The sequence below is a fragment of the Varanus komodoensis genome, unplaced genomic scaffold (assembly GCF_004798865.1).
Source record: "Varanus komodoensis strain SLA01 unplaced genomic scaffold, ASM479886v1 scaffold37, whole genome shotgun sequence".
NCBI classification, from domain to species: Eukaryota; Metazoa; Chordata; class Lepidosauria; order Squamata; family Varanidae; genus Varanus; species Varanus komodoensis.
This window is the reverse complement of record NW_025335889.1, coordinates 8,491,952-8,515,745: the sequence shown is the minus strand read 5'-3', so window position 1 is coordinate 8,515,745 and position 23,794 is coordinate 8,491,952. Positions and strand designations below refer to the sequence as shown.

Here is a 23,794-nt window from a genome sequence, read left to right as displayed (position 1 = left end):
CACTCCTGAGGCTATGTCACTGGCATCTGGAGGCACGCTGGCTCTGACTCTGGGGAAAGCACATAGCCATCACAATAAATCACCCCCCCACCAATATCCTTACCTTTTGGACTGTAAAAGTGCGTATGACATACTCTGCCAATGGCTCTGTCTCAATTAAGGTGACTTTGATATCTCCGTAGACTTCTGTATCATCAGGCCAGTATCTGACACACTTCACCTATGACAGAAAAGATCACAGGGAAACATTGAGGTATGTTGACCAGAGCCACTTGTTCATTCACCAAGTTACTGGAAGATTCATTCAGACAACCTGTTTTTCCCTCTGTATGATGGGCTTAGTCATCACTCTGTACATTCTTTTGTCATTACCTTTCTGATGCTAAACCGAATTAGACTACTATTCTCTTAGCAAAAATAATGTAGTTTCCTTAAATCATGGTGTCCATTATACAGAAGCTACAGTAAAGTATAGAAAGTGGAACCATCTGACTTGATCCCCATGGTGTTTCTGCAAGGTCCAACACTGAGATTGTGGCTATGACATCAAGAAAGGACTTTTGGGTGTGACATAAAGCAGATGAGTAAAAACAAAGCACACACAACCAACTATCAGCTGGTAGTTGCATAAGAAGGCAACCATGGTAGCTCTGAAGATCTGGTTATTTTAACATTAAGTCACATGGTAAGCTGATTATTATTATATTATTTCAAATGGTTGAAAAACTGAAAAAACAAAATGGTGGGCGTAATTAAACCTAGACTGCCTGAGGAATTCAATCTGTGCAAATTTTGTTATGAAATGATCTGATCCTCACTTCCTGAACTCATGTGTAGATTGGAGCAACGTGAGTTCATCAGATTTTGCAATCCACTGAAGTTTGAGTTCTTCTCAAACAATGACTCTAAAACACCTATTTTGGCTTAAAACATATTAGATTGTATACTTATCCAAATATGCATATATGAATATATTTGGATGGCAGAAATGGTTGAACGTGCATTTTTCTGGCAAAGTACACACCCACATTTGGTGCAGAAAATAGTATATAGCTATAACTATATATAGTAGTCTCATTTTTGACATATTAATGTGGAAATAGGATGGAGTGGATTGAAGAAGGAATGTGTGTAAGAGTGACATGGACCACAATAGCTGATGAATGCTTTGGGCATCATACCCTGCCAACTTCCACCAGGTTGGTCACCATGACAACACTTGCAGAGTTCTCCTGCCAGATCATCCTCCAAAAATCTTTCACTGTCTCTTGCATTGGACCTGAGGAGGAGAAGATGTGAGTGAGAGAGAAAGAGAAAGGGAACCCCAAAAGTGGTTTTAGTACAAACTTTTTTTTTTTTTTTACTTTCAACCTCACAGCCCTACCATAATTAAACATTGAGTTTCTTAAAGATGACTGCATATTTTTCAAAATGAAGTTTGGTGAGTGAAATAATCCAGACTAGCATCAAAAGTAGGCATAGCTGGGCACCTGCCAAAAACCCATATACCAGCAGGGGCCAAATGACAAGAGCCTCTGGACTCATGCCTGCCTGAGACAATAGTGGTGCCGAAAAGGACAAACAGGAAATGTCACTACCAACTTGCTCACCAGCTTCTTGTCTTTCAAACAAACATGTTCTAGCAAAGATGAAAAATAGATGAAGAGATGCAATAGCAGCTAGTGACAATGGTGATTAGATTGTGTACACACAGAGAAATGGAGCAATTGAAGAAGTCTTGCCCAAAAATGTGGAACTTGAATTAAACAAGCAAACTTGTATCTGGTAGTTGCCAGGACCTTCTTTGCAGATCTTCAGGAAAGCATAGAAGACCTACTGATTCCCATTAGCTTTTTCTTAACTTGTACTTTTGGGTTCCTAATTGTACATGCAATTATTAGTTTTCCTTTCTTTTTATTGTTTTAATATATTGTTTATTACATATACCATGCCATGTTAAGTGGGCTCCACTCTTAGAAACAGCCCAGAAGTAATTCCAAGAAATAGATAACAATAAATAAATTATGGAAGTTAAACCATTCTACATCCAATCTATATATTGGATAAGCATCCTATTAACTTTAGCATGATGGATTTTGGCATTATAGTTATGAATAGTTATAGATATGAATGACAGCTAAACTTCTGAATCTATCCTAAACATTGGGACACATCTTCATCATTGTAAAATATAAATTTGACTGTGTGATCTTTAACATAAACCCCTTTTTCCTCGGGAATCTGTTGCTAAATGCTTCTGTGAATATTTGTGGATTTTCTTTATAGCACTTTCATTTGAGCAGAATCAGAAATGCTGCTGAAACAAACATCTGTGCCCAGATTTATTTGTTGATATTATTCAATATAAAGGACAAAGGTTTTAGCAGCTACAAACCGTCTAACATCTCCCGAAGATTGTAAGATGGCCTTCTAAAATCAGGGGTTGTACTAGTGAGGTTCATTTGGGTGTGGGACATGGTATGCATAGGATTAAAATCAAGTACATTTTTTTTTATTTTTTGTTTTGTTTTATACTTTAAAAAAACAGAAAGAAATACATAGGATGAAAAAAAGTTACCAAGGGACCTCATACAAAAATTGCTTATAAAACTAAATGCAGGAAGTTTCATGAAGCATCAGCAATAATCATTACATCATCTAAACTTATATCCACAATTTTACATGATAATACATAATTATAAATAATACTTGTTATACTGGTAAGTAGTCAAATACAACTAACAATTTCACACGTACAATTGCTTTAACATAGACATTGGTAAATTATAATTCATCCCACATCATATTCATAAAACCAATTATGATAAAAATATTTTCCCCTCTATTCTCCCATTTTCCACCCATTTCTCCTTCATTTCATAGGACAATTATACTAATCTAATCATTGTATACATTATGTGTTAATGACACCCAAAGTTTCCATTTTTTCTTTCAATTACAATTAAAAATGAATAGGCTTTCCATTTATCACTAAATTCATTAACTGGATTTCCTTTTTATGACTAAACATAGGTATAATAAGTCTCCGTTTTATCATTAAATTCTTTAACAAGTCTTCTATTTACAAAGTTGGTTCATTTGCCATCACTGCATATTCAGCTAGCTTATTTGTCTAATCTTCACTGGTTAGGCAGTCTTCTTTTTCCCATTTTGTTGCAATTGTAACTCTGGCTGATGTTATCATATATTTAAACAATTTTCATGTATTTCTTGAGAAGGTTTCTGGTAAAATACTCAGTAATGTATTATTAGCATTAATTGAAAAGTTAAGTATCAAACTTTTCTGTATTTCTGTATCTATTTCTTTCCAAGATTTTTAAGCTTAGCACACATTCCCCATGTATGGTAAAGAGTCCCTTCCACTTCTTTACATTTCAAACACGTTCCATTCTCTTCCATTTTTTGAATATCTTCAGCGGTGATATACCAGTGAAAAAACATTTTATACCAATTTTTCTTAATGATTGGCTGGCTGTGAGTTTTATTCCTTTCAACCATAAAATTTCCCATTGATGGAAGGATATGTCTTTTCCAAGGTTCTGCATCCAACTTATCATACATGTTTTAACTTGTTTGGTTTCTGTATCATATTGCAATAATAGCTTATCCATCCTAATAAATGGTCTTTTCTGTGAAATCAATTTCTCAAATTCCATTAGATCTCTTATGGTATGTCTTCCTTGATGAATTTCCCTCTCAGTCTGGAGACCAGTTAGAAATAAAGAAGCCATTCTTTTTCTTCTTCATCTCTTCATGTTTGTCAGGACTTGATTCTACTTTGTTGATCTGTCATATCTCCATATTTATAAAATCATTAGTTTTCATTGAATATTTGTCTTAATATGCTTCTATTGGAGATATCAAAGGAGATACTGAAGGACTGATCCTTCTTCTTAAAGTATTCCAGATTCCTTCTCTAATTATATGAGTTTTATTTGGTGATGGGTCTTTTTTAATTGATTCCTTGTCCCACAAATGCTTATGCATTCCTTCTATATCTGCTATATTTCCAATTTTATTAGCCTTTCATCAGGATTTTTAATCCAGTCCATAATTCAAACCAATCCAGTTGCATAATAACATAATTTAATATTAGGTAATGCTAGACCTCCTCTTTCTTTTTTCATCCTGTAGTACTTTAAATCTAATCCTTGGCTTTATCCCATTCGAAATGAAGGTATTCAATTGTCTTTGCCATTCTTGTAACATTTTTCCTTGTATGAAAATTGGTATTGTCTGAAATAAAAAGTTCAACTTTGGTAGGACATTCATTTTTATAACAGAAATTCTTCCCAGCCATGACATATTTAGTTTGGACCATCTCTATAGATCTTTGTGGATCTTCATCCACAGTATTTTAGAACTGTCTTGGAATAATGTATTATTTTGTCCAGTCACATTTATTCAGAGATACTTAACTGGATTAGAAGTTATTTCACATCCTGAAATTTTTAAAATATTCTCCTCTTCTTGCTTCATTAAAAATGTTAAAATAATTTTAATTTTTTCATATAATTTTTTAACCAGAGAAAGATCCAAACTTTTCAATTCAATCTATTATATGTTGCATTGACAGATGTAGATTTAGGACTTAGGAATCATCAATAGTACATTGCCAGCATAATTTTCATATTGTATTCTTCTCCATCTACTGTCAAGCCTTTAATTTTTGGATCTTGTTTTATCTTTGTGGCTAAGATTTCCAATATAAGAATAAATAGAAGTGGTGATAATGACACACCTGACATGTTGCTTTATCTATCTGAAAGCCATTGGTTAAAGCTCCATTTATTAACATCTTTGTGTGCTGTTTGTGTAATTGCCTGAATCCAATTTATGAATTTTAGACCACTATTTGATCAAGCACACATTATTAGGGGCACTTACACACACACACACACACACACACACACACTATCATTGGTTAGTCTTTACAAACCAAACTAACATGTTCAGTAATTCTTGACTTGATAAACAATCAATAAAATGCTTTTTAAAAGGTGCATTTTAAAAGAAAAATAGAATATGTTTTTAGACAGTATGTATGGGAATAAGAATTCAAATACACATCTTAGGGGAGAGAGTTGTTTTAGAAATCATTAACTAATATAAAAATAGAACAGAACAAACTTATGAGATTACACATTTAAAAGTTTTTGGACAGGAAATAGTTTGATTTTCCATCTCTGTATGTTAAACTAAACCTAACATGGTTTATAAAACTACCTGTGGTGGATAAACTTCTAAACAAGTTGCATATTCTGTTTTTGGAAATTATCACATCGGTATTTATTTAGGTTGCAATTGTATGCATGTTTTATTTTTTTATTTAAAACATTTATATGCCGCCTATTTCATCCATGACATCTCTAGGCAGCTAACATCAGATAATTAAAATATAAAACAATAAAACAACAGCATAAGTTAATATAAATATAAAACTTAATAAAATTACATTAAATTAATACAACTGGAGGTTAGATGGTGACTAATATATATTAAATGTTTTTTGAAAGAGGTAGGTCTTTGCATAGTGCCAAAAAGAGTATAAAGAAAGCACCAGGAGATTCTCCTTAGTGACAGCATTCCAGCTGTGGGGAGCAGATTTTAGACATATATCTGCCATCTCTCAGCATCAGCATGCTGGGAATTTTAGGACATTTTTCTGTGTAAACATGCATAAGATTTCACCCTTAAGGTATTTTACCATGTCATTTATGCCACAGCTCAGTTATATTATTCTTACCTTGAGTTGCAATGTAATGGTGAGGCCGATGGTATCCCTAGGAAAACAAAAGCAAAGGTTGGAATGATATTCCTACTGACACATTCACCAGGCATCAACTTTGTTATCCTATCAGCACCAGGTTAAGACTGCCCTCTTTGCTGAGGCATTCAGTGTTATCTAATTGCATATTATGGGACAATCGTGATTTAAATATTGGAATATTACGGTATTTTTATTGTCTTTCTCCTCTGTGTTTCTTTATGAATTGCTGTGATCCACCCAGAGAGCTTCAGCTACTGGGCAATAATTTTTTATTTATTATGCTCATATCCCACCATTTTTCCTTCAAGGAACTCAAGGTAGCTCACATAATCCTCCCCCTCCTGCAAATCTTATCACAACAACCCATGTGAGGTAGGACATGCTGAAAGGCAGTTACTGGCCCAAAGTCACCCAGTGAGCTTTGTGGCTGAGTGGGGACTCGTGGATTCAATATTCTTACCTCTGTCCCACACAGATATAGAAATAAAATGCTTATTCCTACTTCTATTATTGATCATCTCAATGAGCTTCCATCACAGACATGTTTCAGACATTCACTTACTATGGCAGAAGCTTGTTTGACACCATACACATCAATGCTCACCCCTGGAATTTGGGGAGGAGAGGAAGGACTGTGCTTCCTGAGGGTCATTAACACACACTAGTATTAATTTGGCAATCTAATCTTAGTTTGAAGATTGAGGTCCTGCGAACAGCTGCAAAGCTCTCCAGGTACCAGAGAAGGGAGGGTCCTCTCCTTGTGATAGAAGCATTACCCCTGCTTGCATTCATTCATTAAATGTGATTTAAAGGGAAAGGTGTGATGGGTTGGGAAGATCTAGATGGTTAGAGAGCTGGAAGGCAGGCAAACTGGCTGAAACTCAAAACAAGACTGACTAGACTCCAAAGCCTGACTCTGAACAGGGATGCAAAGAGACTCACCAACACTTCTATAGGTGATAAACTTTCTACTATGCCATCACCATCTCTCTGGTGGCTTTCCAACAAGAATGCTAAAACAGACCATTTGGGAGTAATCCACTGAATGACAAAAAATTTGTCATCCACTGAATGACAAAAAAGTCATGGTGGTGAAATTCAGTGAAATTATGTAGGGCACAAACTTCTTCAATTGCCTTTGCATTGTCCTTATAGTTCAACCAACAGTGGAAGATAATGCTAAGATAAAAGCCTGATCTCACTTTCATATTTCTATATTAACTGCCTAAACTGATTTCACTTACTTATTCATTAATAGGATGAACATGGAAAAATCTTTGTCCTCTCATCTGCAAAACACACATCTGTTTCTTGTCAAAACTGAATCAGGCATCAGTGATTTTTAAAACCGTGTGGGCTGCACTGCATTAAATACATTTTCCCTTTCCCTTAATTGAAGGATCTTTTAAAATATTATAATTAAAGTAAAATAGACCTATATATGAAATATGAATGCTGTTAAATGTTTTGCTAATATTTTCCATTTTGTCAAGAATTCACAGGTCTACATTAGTGAAATAGAGAGTATTTAAATGGGGCCTCTGCACTCTTCTATCTCTTATCCTACATCCATTTAATACACAAAAGTGCTTATAACTAGTTATCTTCCAAGCAGCAGTGTTCACTTCCTTTTACACCTATTTGAGAGAAATTCATACTGAAATCAGAGCCAAAAGTGACATTCTAAGAGACACAAAACTGTGCTTCCTCTGGTCTCATTGTTCTCTGTAATGCTCACGAAGGACCTGGGACCAGACTTACAGGCTCAATATTTCTCTATTCTGATTTGTAACAGCTCTCGGACAAGAGTTGGACAAACTTTGGAGAAAGGGCACCAAATGGCCCCCTTCCAACTGGGCCTTTTGTGCGTTGACATCATCCTGTCCCAAGCTAAAGTGCTACCTCTCGTTTCAGTGCTTTGCCCACATAACCAGTTTTGCCTTCACCATGAACACCTCACTGAAGGAAGGTGAAGACAAAGTAAGACTATGCTGACCCAAGCAGGAGGTGCAGTGCACCAGGTGCCATCTATTTTCAGAGGATATGGCCAGCTCTCTCTCTTCCCCAGGAGGGAAATCTACAGCACAGATGAAGTAGTGACACTTTATCATTGCCATTTCACTCATGGTGCATTGTTCCCAGTACAGAAGGTGCACAGTGGACAAAGCTGTCCCAAGCCAGGCAGTGGCTGGCTTTGCTGCTTTTTCCAAGCTACATTCTCCCAAATTCAGGAGGGTTCAGTGAGGGTGGATCCCTGGGTTCCCTCAGCACTCACTGGGGGCAGTGTGTGGTGGAAGAACTGCCTTGGCGAGTAGAGACCTTCCAAACCCCACCTGAATCACATGTCAACCACATCTTCACCATTAATTCTAATCTGAGATAACAGGGATTCTTCCATGAAGCAGGACTTGGAGGGCAATCTCAACCCCCTGACATATTCTGAGAGTCCATGGGCCAGATAGGGAACCTCATGGGTCAAAGTAAGCCCATGGGTCTGTTCTCAACACCACTTCTAGGGTTTCAGGCAGCAGTTTCTCCCCCCTCCCCCCCTGAGATTCTGAGTGTTGGATTTATGCCCATTTGTAGACAAAAGTTTTCTACCATTGAGTATGTTCCTAAAGCCAACAATATGATTCATTTCCTCAGATGAAGAGACATGAGAGAGCAAAGCAGAGAGGAGCAGCAAGTCTGTGAAACATTCCTGACCATAACCAGATTAAGAAGTTATTCCATCTGCACTAGAACTTAGACATTGATGCAGTTGCCTTCAGTAAGTTTCATGTGCTTTATTCATTTAGAAGTGAAATCCACAGCAGAGGAGAAGCACTGAAGCTTTGAAAGCCCAAACTACATTTTGCTACAAGGAGCTGAAGAATGTGCACTGCCTTTTTTCATTAGCAGAGCTGGCACCAGGACCTTTGGGCATCTGCCAGGGCCCAAAAGCACACATTGTTAATGCCTGCACTGAACCCCATGAAAAAAAAAAATCTGGTCACACATTCCAAGCAGCACAAGGTGCCTGGATCTAGCCTCCATGTTAATTGCTTGGCTACATGCATAGCATTGTGGGAAATTTAAATGGTGGCTAGATCCAGCCAGATGATCTTGGCATTCACTAGTCATGCCAGCCATGCCCATGCTTGGGAGTTATTAGCAAAGGAGGGAACAACCAGAGGACACTTTCCCCAGTGTCCCTTTGAACCTGGAGCTGGCCCTTTTCATTAAAATTCTTCTCAAAGAGAAATGTTTTCATTGTACTTACATCTATGTAGTTGGCATTTATGTAGTCTGAATGGGGATCTCCATCCAGCAATTGTAGTCTCACCCTGGAGTGATCATCTGAAAATAATCAAGGAGAATGTGTTATTGTTCAAAAGAACATTCACGTCTAAGTGTGTAAGAAGGGCGAAAAGACAGAAGAATGTGGAACATTCAGGAAAAAAGGAGTTATATATTTCTAGTTATGTGTGTGTGTTTTAAACTATAATGCACAAAGTTTCACCTCATTGTATGTTTGACCTATTCAGAAACTTGTCAGTTATTTATTCGGAATGTAAACATCACACTTCTTGATCAGTTTTAGTGTGGTTTATTATCACTTCAGTTAGAATTAGTATTTTCTTCAAAAGGTTTCAAAATATTAGCACCTTTTATAACATTTTTTTCTGGGTGCTAGCTCAAACATTGCAGAGAAGAATTTGAAGCAAAAAAAACAAAACAAAACACACTGCCTTGGTGTCAGAACTAGCTCAAAAACTTTAGAGGCAGAAAGTTTCCACCAACTTTTTCAGCCCACTTGCTGAAAGCTAAGTCACTTGGTTTTTCAATATTTTTACAAATAAAGGAAACACATTCAAGGCAAATAACTTAAGGTACAAACAAGATAAATTATAATTGTTATGATTCATTTTTTCATGTACCTGCATTGACTTAATGCTGTACAGAGATCTCCAAGGGACTGCATACAAAAGATGAGGCGGAAGGAAGGAAGCAAGCAAGGAAGCAAGCAAGGATGGAAAAATATTGTTTCAATTTAAATATGGATATGGAAATCATGAGCTGATCACTACTCTAGTGATACCAGTGGGAACACAACATTGTTGAAAACATTTGTAAGAATTGATCATACATTATGGAATGTTTCTCTGAAATGAGGAAATAAATCTTAAACTAAACAATTTTTAATACATATATATATATATTTGTATCCAGACAGGCTTTAAAAATGCCTGGTATTTAATTTTGTACCCAAGTCACTGAACATTGCAAAGGAAAAGAAGGCTTATCTCTCATGGGGATTTATTTTGCTCAGATGTGTGAATGGCACAAAAGCAAGGCTAAGAAATATTAATGATCATAGCTCACTCTTCAGAAGGTAATGAGCCCTTTTATCTTATTCATATTTGTAGTGGCTATGCTTGGTTAAAGCTGACACTGTAACTTATCTTTTAAACTAAGTTCCTCTATATGTTGGGAAGCTGTTGGGAAGGCATAAATATATTTAATTGTCATACAGAAGGTTTCTATATTGATAATAACAAGTAATAACTAGCAGTGAAACAGATTGAACAGAAAGTAGATAGGGCTATTGAAAGTGATCTACATGAGGAGTCTTTGATCATCACATCAGCTCTTCCTTTACATTTCTTTGATTCCTTATTTTAGTATATCAGTCCTACTATATCCTGCAGAAATCTGCATCACGTGTGCCTCATTGTCCTGGTCATTCTTCTTTATCTCCTTCCAGGCAGATCAGGACAAAGGCTTTTTGACTAAGTCTTTATTATATTAAAGATGATCAGTTAGGCTGTCTTTGTGATGCAAAAGAAGGGTATTGCAGAAGTCAATAACAAAGTTAGAATACTGGCCATTACAGAAATGCCACTTAATGATACAAAACTGGTTCCAAATTGAATACTTCTCCTCCTTTCCAAACAAAAAAATCACTGACTCAACCTTTAAGGTGGATCCTGCTGCTTATGGGCCAATCACCTGGAACATCTGATACTTCTAATTTGTTCTTCTCTCTTAACCTGATGCCTTACGCTCAGACTAATTGTGTTGCATCTTTCACCTCCCATATCAGCGTCTTCATTAAACTTTCCCACAGAGTCAGAAAGTGTCTGATTCTCCGAAACTGCCTGGCTTATCTCTGAGTCCACTTGCCTTGGCAAATCCACTGAGAATCCAAGCCTCTTCTCTACTTCTGAATTAGAATCTGAATCAACAACCTCTGAAAGCTATATTACAGGGGGATTGCACCCAGTCCCTAAAATAGCTATTTCATTCCTCAAATATGTCAAGCATGATACTTTGGTTTAGAAGCTGCTGGTTCTAACCTAGTCCCCTTTCAGCCATTTGTCTCAATGTTATTGAGATTATGTGGAGTTATGGCTACCCACTCCAACCTATGTTTCCCCTACTAGCTCCACCCAACACTATGTGTTGAGGAAATGTCTGTAAGGAGAAGCCTGTTGAACATATGTAGGCTCTCCGTGTGAGCTACAGCCAGTTCATGGAAAGCATCTAAGTTCATTCAGTGGGCAACCCCATTGCAGTCTTGCCTTCAGCACATCAACAGCGTAGGGGCAAGCCTAGCAAGAGAAGAAATGCCAGGGGTGTGGCCAATGAATGATTACCAAAGGGAGCTCTTGTCCTCAACCTTAAAGCTTGATCGGCATGTCACTCCAATCTAGCTAAAGTTACCTGTGTCTAAGTCCTGATGAAAGAAGCTAATTATGTTGCTAAGGCAAGGTTCACTCTCACTGTTTTCAGTACAACTCAGTCAGAGAGTGGGATTTATCTAAACTAGCAATGGCCCAGAAAATGGTCTGAAAGCATGTGATGCACATCTAATGTGGCAACTGAACAGGTGTGGTCCTGTAAGCGGCTTAGAAGGGAGACTGCCTGGGAACCCTATGGAAGCTGCTCTGAGCTCTTTTGTGGAAGCCTGGGGCATGGTTTTGCTTATTTAAACCTTTGATATACTATGATTGAACTGTCAGTGCATTACTGAACTGTCAGCATTATACTGTAATGTATTATTGATGTTATGGTTAGTGATATGTATTTTGTTTAGACTGTTGATACTTTATTTGCTCTGAGCTGCTTCAAGCACAAAGCATCTGTGAAAACTATAGTATACAAATAAACGATGTACAATCAATATGTAGCAAATATGCTTCTAAGCCTAATTGCTTGGAAAAGAGCTTCCATTAAAATAAGTGGCCTAATTTTCAAGTACATATTCAGTATTAGGTGTCCTATGTGTGGGTTTCCCACAGCAGCTGGTTAGCCCCTGTGTGAACAGAGTGTCCTACTAGAGGTATCTTTGCTCTGACTCATCATGGGTGGTCTTCTCAAGTTTAAGTTCAGAAAGTAACAAAGGCTCCAGTGCAAAGATTGCAAACTAGAACAAACTGAGACAACATCCTTAAATCAGCCTATGTTCTGATCAGTAAAATAGTAAATAATATCCTTCCCTATGATAACCTTCTGTTTGCATTGCATTGGGTTACCATGATTTATATTATTTCATTATTAAGCCATTTCTTAGAAGTCCCATTGACTGCTTTAATACATCAAGCATAGTCTTGTTATTTTATTTCATCTACAATCTCTTTCTTATCTGTTTTCTTACCTATCCCTCTTCACTTTACCTTCTTGCATTGCCACCATTCCCTTGGATCCTGGTGTTTCATACCCCTATGACATTTCCTTATTCAAGCACATTCTGTTTTCTTCTTTCATCTTTTATTCCTGTGGTATTCATTCTCTCTCTCTCTCTCTCTCTCTCTCTCTCTCTCTCTCTCTCTCTCTCTGTGTGTGTGTGTGTGTGTGTGTGGCGAAAGAAAGGTAGGGAGAGGGAACAGTAGTTATGCTTCCCCCTTTGTTGAACAATGATTCAACTCTGTGAACTTTCCCCCTATATTTCACCTCACTTTTATCTGTTTGCTTTCATAATTCTTTCCCATATTCTTCACTTGAACAAAAAATGGATCCCTGTAATCATATTTAGTAAATAAATGCTTACCCCTTCCTTGATGCTCTTATTCTACTTGCTTATTCACCCTCAGTTCTGTTTATTATGAGCTAAAAGGGCTTTTACACGGTCTACTATACCCATCAAGCAATCCAAGCTGCACTCATATCATCAAAGCACTTATATTATCAAAGCATTAGCTCTGTGGGTGTCCTCAAAGTTTTATTTTATTTTATTTTTTGTTATTGTAATACAACTGTTGAAGCTGCACTATTTCCAGTATAATCCTCTAAGTGTGGTGTTTTTGTGTAATAACATTTTTCTACACATTTGCATGGAATGAACAAGTTCCAAAAGATCATTTGTGTGAAGGTGGGATTATTGCTGGTAGTTGAAGCAGCTGAGTGGTCTGTCTGTCCTTTTTAAAGCCATCTTTCTGCTTCAAGCAACAACTTGTCTGCCTCTGGCAGCCCATGGAAATGATGCTGCTTGATGACATAGCATCATTCTCACAGACACTCTCATAAACATACAACTTGATATACCTGGCTTCTCAGGAAACTATCCCAAGTAAGCATCTTTTGGCTGTAGCCCAAGTTGACAGCAAAGAGACAAACATATTCAGCAAGATGCCCCTGGTGAATTAGGCAGTAGATTTGTTTTACTATGAACTGAGGGGGAAGGTATCTTTGCTTGTTCTAATGCAAGTATTTACAAAAACGGTGGCAGCAGCAGCATCACATTAATTTCCCACCCTGTTTCCTCTTGTGAGGAACCCTCAGCAGCTTATATAGCTCCATTTCATGAGGTAGGTTAGGCTGAGAATGAGTGACTGGCCCAAAGGAACCCAGTGAGCTTCAAGGTCAAGTGGGGATCAGAACCCAGAATTCCTGGATCTCTAGTCCAACACTCTAAGCACGACACCGCAATGGTTCTCTTATTACCCTAGACAGAAGGAAACCTTTTAGCAGCTGCTGCTTTTGAAATCTTGGAAATGTTTGCTGCATTTCAAGGAAGTTCCAAGGATGTTGCTTGTGAAGCTTTGTGTAAAGCAGCTGCTGCTAAGTGCCCATGCATGAAGAACTACTAGATCACAAACTGGATCAGGGATACTAATTGTCATACTGATGTTAAAAGAATCTCATATACATAAAAGAATGTCATACATATCAATACCAGACACAACCTGTAGTCTAAAGCAGTGTTATATACCAATGGCTATGTGGAGCTCTGATTCAGAGCCTTTCCATTGTGGAGCAGGCAAATGGTGGGCTCCATAAACATCTGGAGGCATAGTTCATCTGGAGGATTAAGGCATAGTTCTCCATGAGTTGTGCAAGGGCCAGTTAACTTTTTACTCTCTGCTAGGACAACCACATTCAGCATGGAAAACAAAGGCTTCCATTCTTCAATAACCTCAGAGGCAGTGAGTTCAGGAATTGTGGTACCTCCTTTTCCAGTGGTGCTTTAACATGTAAAACTACAAATACCAAAATACCCCTTTTGGTGCAACTAATCAAAGCATTCAAGCCCTTTTGTATACAATCTAACAGCTCTCTTAGCATGAAGTTTCCTTCCTGCACTTTTTAAGTCATCTTAAGTTTCAAATTCTTCTTGAGTCCTCTCTGATGAGCTCACTCAAGTTTATTCCTTGAGGATCATTACTTTCCACCTGGTATTTGCAGATGTCCTGTGCTTTTTCAGACATAATCCACAGCAAGGAAGACAAAATAGTGGATGTGATTAGTACCCAGAGATTTTCTGCTCACTGTTTATCTGCAGCTAGGTGATAAACCTGTCCCTCGCGGGCAAGACACTTTAAGCATGATGAGCTGCACAGTTAGACATGTTTGTCACAAGTATTAGCTTCCAGTATATACAGATAATGGCAACAAATGGTGAAAGTAGGTATGCATCCTTGGTGCTCCCTGGCAGGGGAAGTCATTTCAAGTTTGCTTCAAAGAAAGATTCATGGCCAATTAAATGGCAGGAGGTGGTGGTCTGGAAATAGGAATAATGAAGGGGAAACTACCTGATCTTTGGAGGGTGCCATATTCCTTGTCCCACAACCTGCTAACTAGAAGCTTAATGCCTCAAACTGTCTTCTAAGATCTGGAACAGAGTTGCATCCTTCTTTAACATCTTTCAACTTATGCACATCCAGTAAATATGTAAACATAGCTCTCCACATAAAACCCTCCATAGGCAAGCAAGAGGGCTGACTATTCTGTTTGCATGAAGAGCTGCATGTGTGCAGGACTCTTCCCCAGATTTTTCTGAACATGTATGTATAGGTCAAGCAAAGAGACTGCAACTGTGCAAGCATTATTTTCCTAGATTTTTTCACAAATATCCTGTAATAGTCTTCCCTAATCTGCTATCTTCCAAATGTTTTAAACTATAACTCCCAGCATTCCTGGCCACTGGCCATGCTAGCTGGGCCTGGTGGAAATTGAAGTGAAACAGCTGGAGGGGAGCAGGATAGGAAAGGGTGACCAATACACATGTTTAAGAGGCAAGTTAGGGGAGAACTAGAGTCCAATGAGTCCACTCATTTCCCTGAGAGAAATCCATAGGGTTGCTATGATTGTCTGCTGCAACAAACACAACAGGAAGTTGTGTGTCACTTTTGAGGCTAGCACATTATAAATGTTGATGGCTTATAGCCTGCTTCATCAGACACATGGAGCTTAGAGAGTGTTTCTGCTTCTCTACAGCTTCACACAGGAGAGAGAATTGTACGCAGCTGAGGAAGGAAGTTAAATGCAGAAAGTACTGAAGTGACAAGCACGTTATTAACAACGATCATTCACAGTGTAGTAGCCAATTAACACTTGTGGTGTGATAAAAGAAAAAAAATCCTTTATCCCAGTTAAGTCTCTGGTGAGACAAATAATCATGTTGATGAATTCTTCAACAGATGCATTTCTATCACCAGAGGCTTGAATCAGAATAAAGGATTGTTATACTGCATGTGTTAATTGGCTTATCTAGTGCCAGAGTGTTTGGGATATCAGCAGCTACTACACTGTGAATAACTGCAGCTAATAATGTAATTGTCACTCTCAATACTTGCTGTAATTTCCTTTTGCCCTACTGTTGACATTTTTCACCTCCCTGCACACACACCAAATACCACATATAAACTTGAAATTTTCTCTAACATTCCTTGCATCTGAGGAAATAGGCTATATTGATAAAAGCTTATACCAGATTAATGCCAGAAGGGTGTTTCTTGCTGCTATGGGCAGAAATGACTGTCTCAAGTAGAAAATTAGAAAAAAATGAAGAGAAGCATGGAAATTGAGCTTAAAATTATCCAATAGAAATGTTAAAAAATGCTAAGTACTGCGAGTTTTTATGCTTCTTGTTCTTCTGTTTTTCAGTTACACTTTCAGACATACTCCCTCTCTGCTAGATGCTTACAGATACACACAGGAAGTTCAGTTCAGTTTGAATTTGCACCTACAGGAGATGATGTTGCCATATCTATTCTTATTGCGGTTTTCATCTTCTTTGGCTGTATCCCAGGATGCCGTCTGCCCCTCAGGTAGAGCCTGCAAAATAAACAGCAGCAGCATGTTTATGAAATAGCCAATGCCTCCAGGTATTTTAACATAGTGAAGTGGGCTAGGAAAAAGCAGCATATAATTTAGCACTCAGCCAAGCCAAATGTTTTTCTTAAGAAAAGGGCATGTTTAATAATACAGGGATGAAGAGACTATTAACATCCTATGGTTAATGCTGGCTTATAATTGGCTTCCCAGTGCAGCTGGATGAAGGAATTTTGCTTCTGGCTTTGTAATCATCAGTTGTTGTTTATTTGTTTTTTTCCCCAAATGTATGTTCTCTAACAAATGGGTGTGGGATAATTTCTCTCATGCCCATGAGAAATACCAGCATGGATGTATGATATTTAAAGTGAGAACAAATTAGGGTGTCGAGATATTTCAAACACACAGGCTATGTGATTACCTCATATGATACACCTGTATTTTATCCATATGTGCATGCACACATATAGACATGCACACACATCACCTATTCTTGCAACTACATTTCAAAGCAATTTTAATACATATATTCATCTTGAGGACTTCTCTCATTACAGAACAGCTACTATATTTGCTTCACTACAACCTCTAATTCCAGCCATGAACATGCATGAATATAGAATCCTCACCCTAACTTTTCATTAAAAGTTCACAGAGGCATTCTCAACAGCTACCCTAATAATGTAGAACGCTGATCTAAAAATATCTGGTAGTAGTTTTTAAATGCTGGGATTATGTGTCTATGACAGATAACTGGATTAAGAGTATTTTCTTTCTTTTCTTTTCTTTTCTTTTCTTTCTTTCTTTCTTTCTTTCTTTCTTTCTTTCTTTCTTTCTTTGCTGTGGTTTCTCTGGCACTATTCTGAAAGAAAGGAAAAGGAATATTCTCCAAGTAACAACACAGGCTTCCTCAACCTGACACCCTCCGGATATTTTCAGAGTAGGATTCCCACTAGGCCTAGTGAGATGATCAATGGTTAGGAATACTGTGAGTTGCAGTCCACAACATCTGGAGGACAATTGGCTGGAGGAATGTTGGATTAACAGGTAATCAAAGTCTGGACTGGAGTGGCAGTCTTAGAGGCAGTCTGACGTAACTCACAACAAAAGTGACTTCTGAATGATAAGGTGCAATAGGACTCACTGAGATGAAGTCACCATGACTTCTTGTTCTTTAGTATTGCTGGAATGACATCTCAAACATGATGAAGCTTCTACTGCATTTTGGCTTTGTGATAAAATAGGAAAAGAGCTTTGATATGAACTCAACTCTATTTGGAATGCTTGGTGTTAGCTTTAAAGATGCTGTTGGCTTAATTTCCTAGAAGAGAGCCTTCTCTTATGATCATGAATTGCACCCAAATAACATTCATTAGGAAGCCACATTATCTTCTATTAACGAATAGCAATTTGCTGAAATCCTCAATTGATAATATGCTTCCTTGTCTCTTTTAGCTACTCCATTTGTAATAGAGTAGGGGAGATGCTAATGCGAAATTATAATTATGTTCTTTAAGAAGATAGTTCTTGACAGACCACTGCTTATAAAGAGCTCCCAGGGAAATAAAGTCAAGATGCGGTAAGGATCCTGTCCTTGATAAAGTTTGGTAGTAAGTAGATCTAGCTCTAATCACCACATGTATGAAGTAATGATTCAGCAAATGGGGAGATCTTTGAACACACATCTATTTCCTTGTATAAAGAAAGTGCTATCTATTAACACCTAATGTCTTGAGTAGTGAGGGAAGTATGGAAAAAAATCAATGAAGGAAGCTCATTTTCATCATCAAAGATACAGAAGAAAAGGTGCATTATTTGTACATTAGTGTCTAGTTACACTAGATTGCCCAGTGACTGGTAGAAGTCAATGGGGATCTCTATTGATGCAAAGAAAAGAAAATCTCATCACATTACATGTGTACTGCAGATTGCAAATCTGACTTTTCCAAAAAGAAATGTCCAATTCACATGTTACCAGAAATTCGTTGATCAAAAGCTTTCCATCAAATCAATGGCATTTTGCTTCCAAAAGCATGGATCCAGTATATTCACATAAAATACTGGAGAAAACATTACAAACAAAAATGTGCACTTGGTGATATAACGAAAGCTGAGCTCTGATACATGGAACTATTTGATATAGCATGTTTTATATATAAACCCTTATATCTTAAGGATAAAAATAGAGGATATGTCTTAAACTGCATGATTGCCACTTTAGGACATCTATGGCCATGATACACATGAATCTAGATTTGGCGTTCTGTGTACTGAAGGGCTCTCTATCCATAGAAGGTGTCTCTCAGAGTAGATTTTCAGGTGTAAGCAGCCACTGGAAGAGAAGGGAATTAGTACAAATCTCCTCTCCTTTTCACTGTTGGGAAAAAGGCCTGAATACAAGCCTTCGTCTTTGGAAGCTCAGAGTATGGATTACGGAACACACAGTAATCCATCACCCTGAAAGAACATCTAACTGATCTGGTACAAAAAATATAGCCAGTACAGCTAAACTTAAGGCAAGTTTTAACAAAAACAGCAACAAAACATGGCCATTCTGCACTTTCAAAGGTGTTGGCACCATTAGCTCCAATTCTAGCACATGGCGCTTTGGTTTGACAGAGTAGGGGTAATTTTGAAATTATATATAAAGTGCTAATTATAAAAATTGTCAGAAGATTTAAAGCAAAGTTCAAAAGTGTAGAATTTTTAAAGGCTTTTCAGGGTAGCAATTGTTGTTATGCCACCAATTATCTCATTATCACACTGAATTTATGAGATAAACTTGGCTAGAATAAATGTATATTTTCAGGCATATCTACCTATACAGTATGCATAGTAAAGAACAAAATAGATGCTGTTGTTTTATGTATTTTCCTGAGATGCAGCTCAACCTTTCACCATAGCAAAACGCTTTGTGACACTGCTGGAGAGTCGATGCTGGTAGGCTCAGTCTTTTGGCTCTATAGTCCAGTACAGGATCAATTCTCCTCCTTAGAGTCCTTTAATAGCTGGTGAAGCAGGAGTTGAGTGTGGAGCTTGAAATATTCTCCCCTATGTTTGTTATGACAGCAACCTTACAAAGAAAAAGAAAATGTCCTTGCATTTAGGAGCACCAAACTGCCAAAGGTAGGTGTGATAGGTCACAAAACTGCCAGAAATTGAAGCTGAAAATTAAAACTTGGATTTCATTTACAGTTAAGCATTTAAGCTACTTTATCTGGGGTTATCGAAGTCAGAATAATTCAGCCCCATTCAGCTATGTTTTAGCTGCTGCCATGCTTGCATTCATCCTGGCAATGCATGCTTGACATCAGCCATAGGGAGGACCATGGATCTATGAGTGAAAGTGTGGACATATGGAAATGCTGATGGACCAGGGTTCCTATCCCTGAATAAGCAGTTATGCTTGGGTTGCAATGAGGTTCTGCGGAATCCATCCCTCTTCTTTTTTGGTGGACTTTCTATCATGCTTGACCTTGACTTAGAAAATGAGCCAAGCTGAGAGGGCAGTCTGAATGCTTGTGGAAGCCTGGCTGCATAATGGGCAACATTCTTCCACATCACTTACACTGGAAACAAAAGCTGAAAATGTTTGTGGAAGCAGGATGCTGCTTGCAAGTGATCACAAAGGGCTTAATTCCTAGTGAGTACCAAGTGAATATTCTGTGACTTCACCAGGAAGTCAGACTCATGGCTATGGGAAAGCAGATACATTCTCTCCCCCGCCCCCAAATAGTTGGCCTTGCTCACATAATTCAAATTTGGGTAAGCTCCGTTCAGACAGATAGAAGTCTCACATGCTTGGACTGTGTGGTTGAAGCATATTCCTCGTATTTGGGACCTAAATGATTCCTTTATGCACTCAGAATCCAACAGTGGTTCAGTGGTAAATATTCATGAATGATTTTACATAAGCTACTTCTATGACTGCTTGGTATCCCAGGTTTTCCATGTGGGTGGCATAAAAACACATACAATAGAAAAACAGTATAAAACAATAAATAAATGTAAACATTACAGCAAAAGCAGTAAAACTGAAGGGTGTCATAACTGACAACAAGTCTTGGAGCACTTATGTAAAAGGGTGTGTGCTGTGGCCCAGTGGACACTCTGCTGGTCCTAGAATATGGAAATACAGGTGCTCACCTGGACAGGTCCAACAGTGAGATGTCCAAAGAAAGTTCAGATTCGGCCAGTGGTTTTAATCCACATTAACAAAGCAGTTCTAGCAGCTTTCATCCTCACCAGAAAGTAAAAAGCTTCTGGCTCTTAATTCCCCTTTCTAGACCAGGCATTACACTAGCAACCAATGCATTGCTGCCAAGGACATGATTTCCCCAAAGCTACTATGAGGATTGCAGCCAAAGTCAGTGGGAGCAGGCAATTCTGAGGAGGGTGGCAGATGTCAGCATCCCTGCTAATCAAAATGTGTTGGTGCTACATCTCTGCAAGCCCTGGCCCCACTGCATCACAGGCACCGACAGGTACTGAATGCCTGAGTAGAACTTTTATGACAATGAATACAAACTGTGTTTATGCTGTTCACATCAACACCGTCTTTCCTGAGAGCACGGCCAGTAGCATATCAGCACATGGGGCAAGGGGGCAATCTGCATGTTCTAGAATCTAGATAGTACCTTCACATGCTCAGTACCATGGATACTGAATGTCTCCATTAAATGCCATGGAGAAAATTTAAGTCGTAGCCAAAGAGAGGATATTTTTGGCTTCCTTGCTGTGGAACTCTTCCACAAGGAGTGTTAATTGTTGCTTTCTTTTTAATCGGAGCACAGTATGTGTGAGAGTACATATATTACACACACATTTCATGTCTCTAGCATAGTGGGAAAAATATGTAAAAAAACTGCCACCTTGGTCTAGTCATGTTGCAGTTACATATAAAATGCAGAATGATTGCAAGTTGGTCCTTTCTGGTTTATACTGGTCCTTTCTGGTTTGCATGGCAATATAGTTTTAAAAGTCCTCTCTCTCTCTCTCTCTCTCTCTCTCTCTCTCTCTCTCTCTCTCCCCCCCCCATGTAACCAAAATAGGAGCCTGTGCACTCCAGAAGAAAGTAATTAAGAAATGGAATGGATCAGTCATTTGGGATTGGTGATTAATGAATTCAGCTCATAAGGAAGTTTCATAATAGCAACATTATTTGGTATTATGTCATTATATCTTGTCATTTATGGAATTTGTAACAAAGCAAAGAACAAAAACCAGATGGAAAACATACACACAAACACCATATATGTATGGGAAACATGGCTCAACCTAGAATGTATTACTTTTTGAAAGTAAGAATTAGTTAGTAGACACTTCTAAATAACAGCTTTTCAAAACTACAATTGTTACTCTTGGATCCTTCATAAATCTGCATCTTGTGTCCTTCATGAATATCCTTCATGAAAATCATAATGCCATATGAATTGAAGTATGTTCTGATAGAATTTACACAGAATGCTAAAAGTAGCTTAAGTAATATATCACTGCAATTATCTTATATAGCACATGGTTCCATTCCAACTTTATAGATGTAAAACAACATTCTTGAAAGCTTCTCACTTTCTGATTTCACTTTCCTCTCAGATGTAATTTGTACTGGCAATGTATTTTCCAAGTTTCATCTTGATGCTCTCAATGCTGTCGCTGCATCGGTGATCCTTGTCACCACAACCAATTAGAACTAACTATACGCTCAGCCTCAACTTCATAGAGATTTGGACCCCATCTCTAATTAAGAAGTTTCACACTGGAAAACGGATGGATTCAGTACCTGGGTTTCACATGTGTTCAGTCATGAGTTTGTTCTACTGTATTGTATACCTGCATTTTTGTTGTTTCATGCCTTCAAGTCATCTACAATGTATGGCAACCCAATGAATGGATTCCCTCCAAAATCTCCTGTCCTTGACAGCCCCACTCAGTTCTTGTAAATTCAAGGGTGTGGTGTCCTTTATGGAATCAGTCCACCTCACAGCTGGTCTTTCCCTTCTTTTTCTGCCTTTGACTTTCCCCAGCCATATTGTCTTGCCTTCTCATGAAGTGTCATAAGTCCAACAGTCTCAGTTTCATCAGTTTTTGCATCCAGGAAAAGTTCTGACTTGATTTTATCTAGGACCCACTTGTCCATTGCTGCTGCTGCTGTGGCTGTTTGATATCACAACTAGAAAAGGCTGTATCTGTCTATCCCAGTTTCATTGTATTTCTTCTTTTAGCTACTTTTATCCCAGTGAACTCTACAAAAGTTTTCAGGCATCTTAATGCAGCATTTTCCTACTATGAATATTATGTATGCTATGTTTAATGCATCACATAATTTGGAAAAGCACACATATTGAAGTACAAAAATGTTTTTGTTAGTGCATTGGTTTGGGAAGTATGAATTAAGTATGTGTGCTATAAGAGCAAATCAAATTCATTTCTCCCCCATCACTAATTATGGCCCAGAAAGCTGATTACTAGAAAAATCAAAAAGAAATAGATATTTGCTAATTTCTCTTTATACCCTACACCCTAAAATGATCATGGTAATTCTATACAGAAACAACCCTGAAATGTGTTGCAGATGTAATCCTGTTTACTGCAAAAGTCTGAAAAAAGATATAATTCACAAAACAAACTATGCAAGGGGAAATGAATACTTTTGAACAATGCACATATGGGAAGAAAATGTGTACAGTTCAAAACACTGTACACACAATTGATGCATGCATTTGGAAAAATGAAGAAAAATACACACATATTTCCACATGAAAAGAAAACAAAGAAAAAGAAAAGAAATTACTGCCAAAATTGTTTTGGCTGTTGGACAGTATAAATGAATAAATAAAACAAAGGTCATGTTCTGATATGTACACAAATTAAAATGCAATTCAAGGTGGCATTCACAGAACCTCAGCAAGCTCATGTTTGGCTGATTTGCACAACCAAAATTTGTATTTTTTGCATATAAAATAGGGTTTCTCTATAACCCCCCCCCCCAAAGTTTGGTTCTCTTTGTTTGCATTCCTGAACATAAGCTTTCTTTTTTTGGGTTGAGTGCATCTTTCAAAGTGCACCCATCCAAATGCACACTATTGCTTAAGTTTGAAAGATATGCATTTTTCAAGTAGGCCAACAAGTCTAGAAATCTGAGACATTTTCTTTCAAAATGCACCAACATGTGGGTTCCGGGTTGCAAACAGGGTCTGTTCAGCCATTTTGCAAGCAGAAATGAAATTCTCATAATCCCTGCACATGGAGGGGATGGAGCATCTCAATGGTGAAATAAGAGATAGAAGCATTACAATTCTTAAATGCTAAGAAATGGAGTGAGCGTCCTCTGAGTTTCTTTCCTCCAAGCAGCACAGGCCATTCTGAGCTTCTGGTAACCTGCTGAACTTCTGCCCTGCCCCATTCCAACCTGCAGCATTTTCCCACTGCCTATACTGTGTGGTTGGGTTTACGAGTATGGTGCAGTTA

The 23,794-nt window shown here is 37.9% G+C and overlaps 1 protein-coding gene across 1 annotated transcript in view; it reads right to left on the bottom strand.

The window, feature by feature from the left end:
- PTPRT (protein tyrosine phosphatase receptor type T) overlaps positions 1-23,794 on the bottom strand; it is a 530,461-nt gene that overhangs the window by 28,189 nt on the left and 478,478 nt on the right. Inside the window, exons 22-26 of the mRNA XM_044440227.1 lie at positions 16,243-16,330; positions 9,054-9,130; positions 5,768-5,804; positions 1,182-1,279; positions 104-220 (exon numbers count right to left, since the gene is read on the bottom strand). Coding sequence (XP_044296162.1) covers positions 104-220; positions 1,182-1,279; positions 5,768-5,804; positions 9,054-9,130; positions 16,243-16,330 — 417 coding nt within the window. The remainder of the gene's footprint in view (positions 1-103; positions 221-1,181; positions 1,280-5,767; positions 5,805-9,053; positions 9,131-16,242; positions 16,331-23,794) is intronic.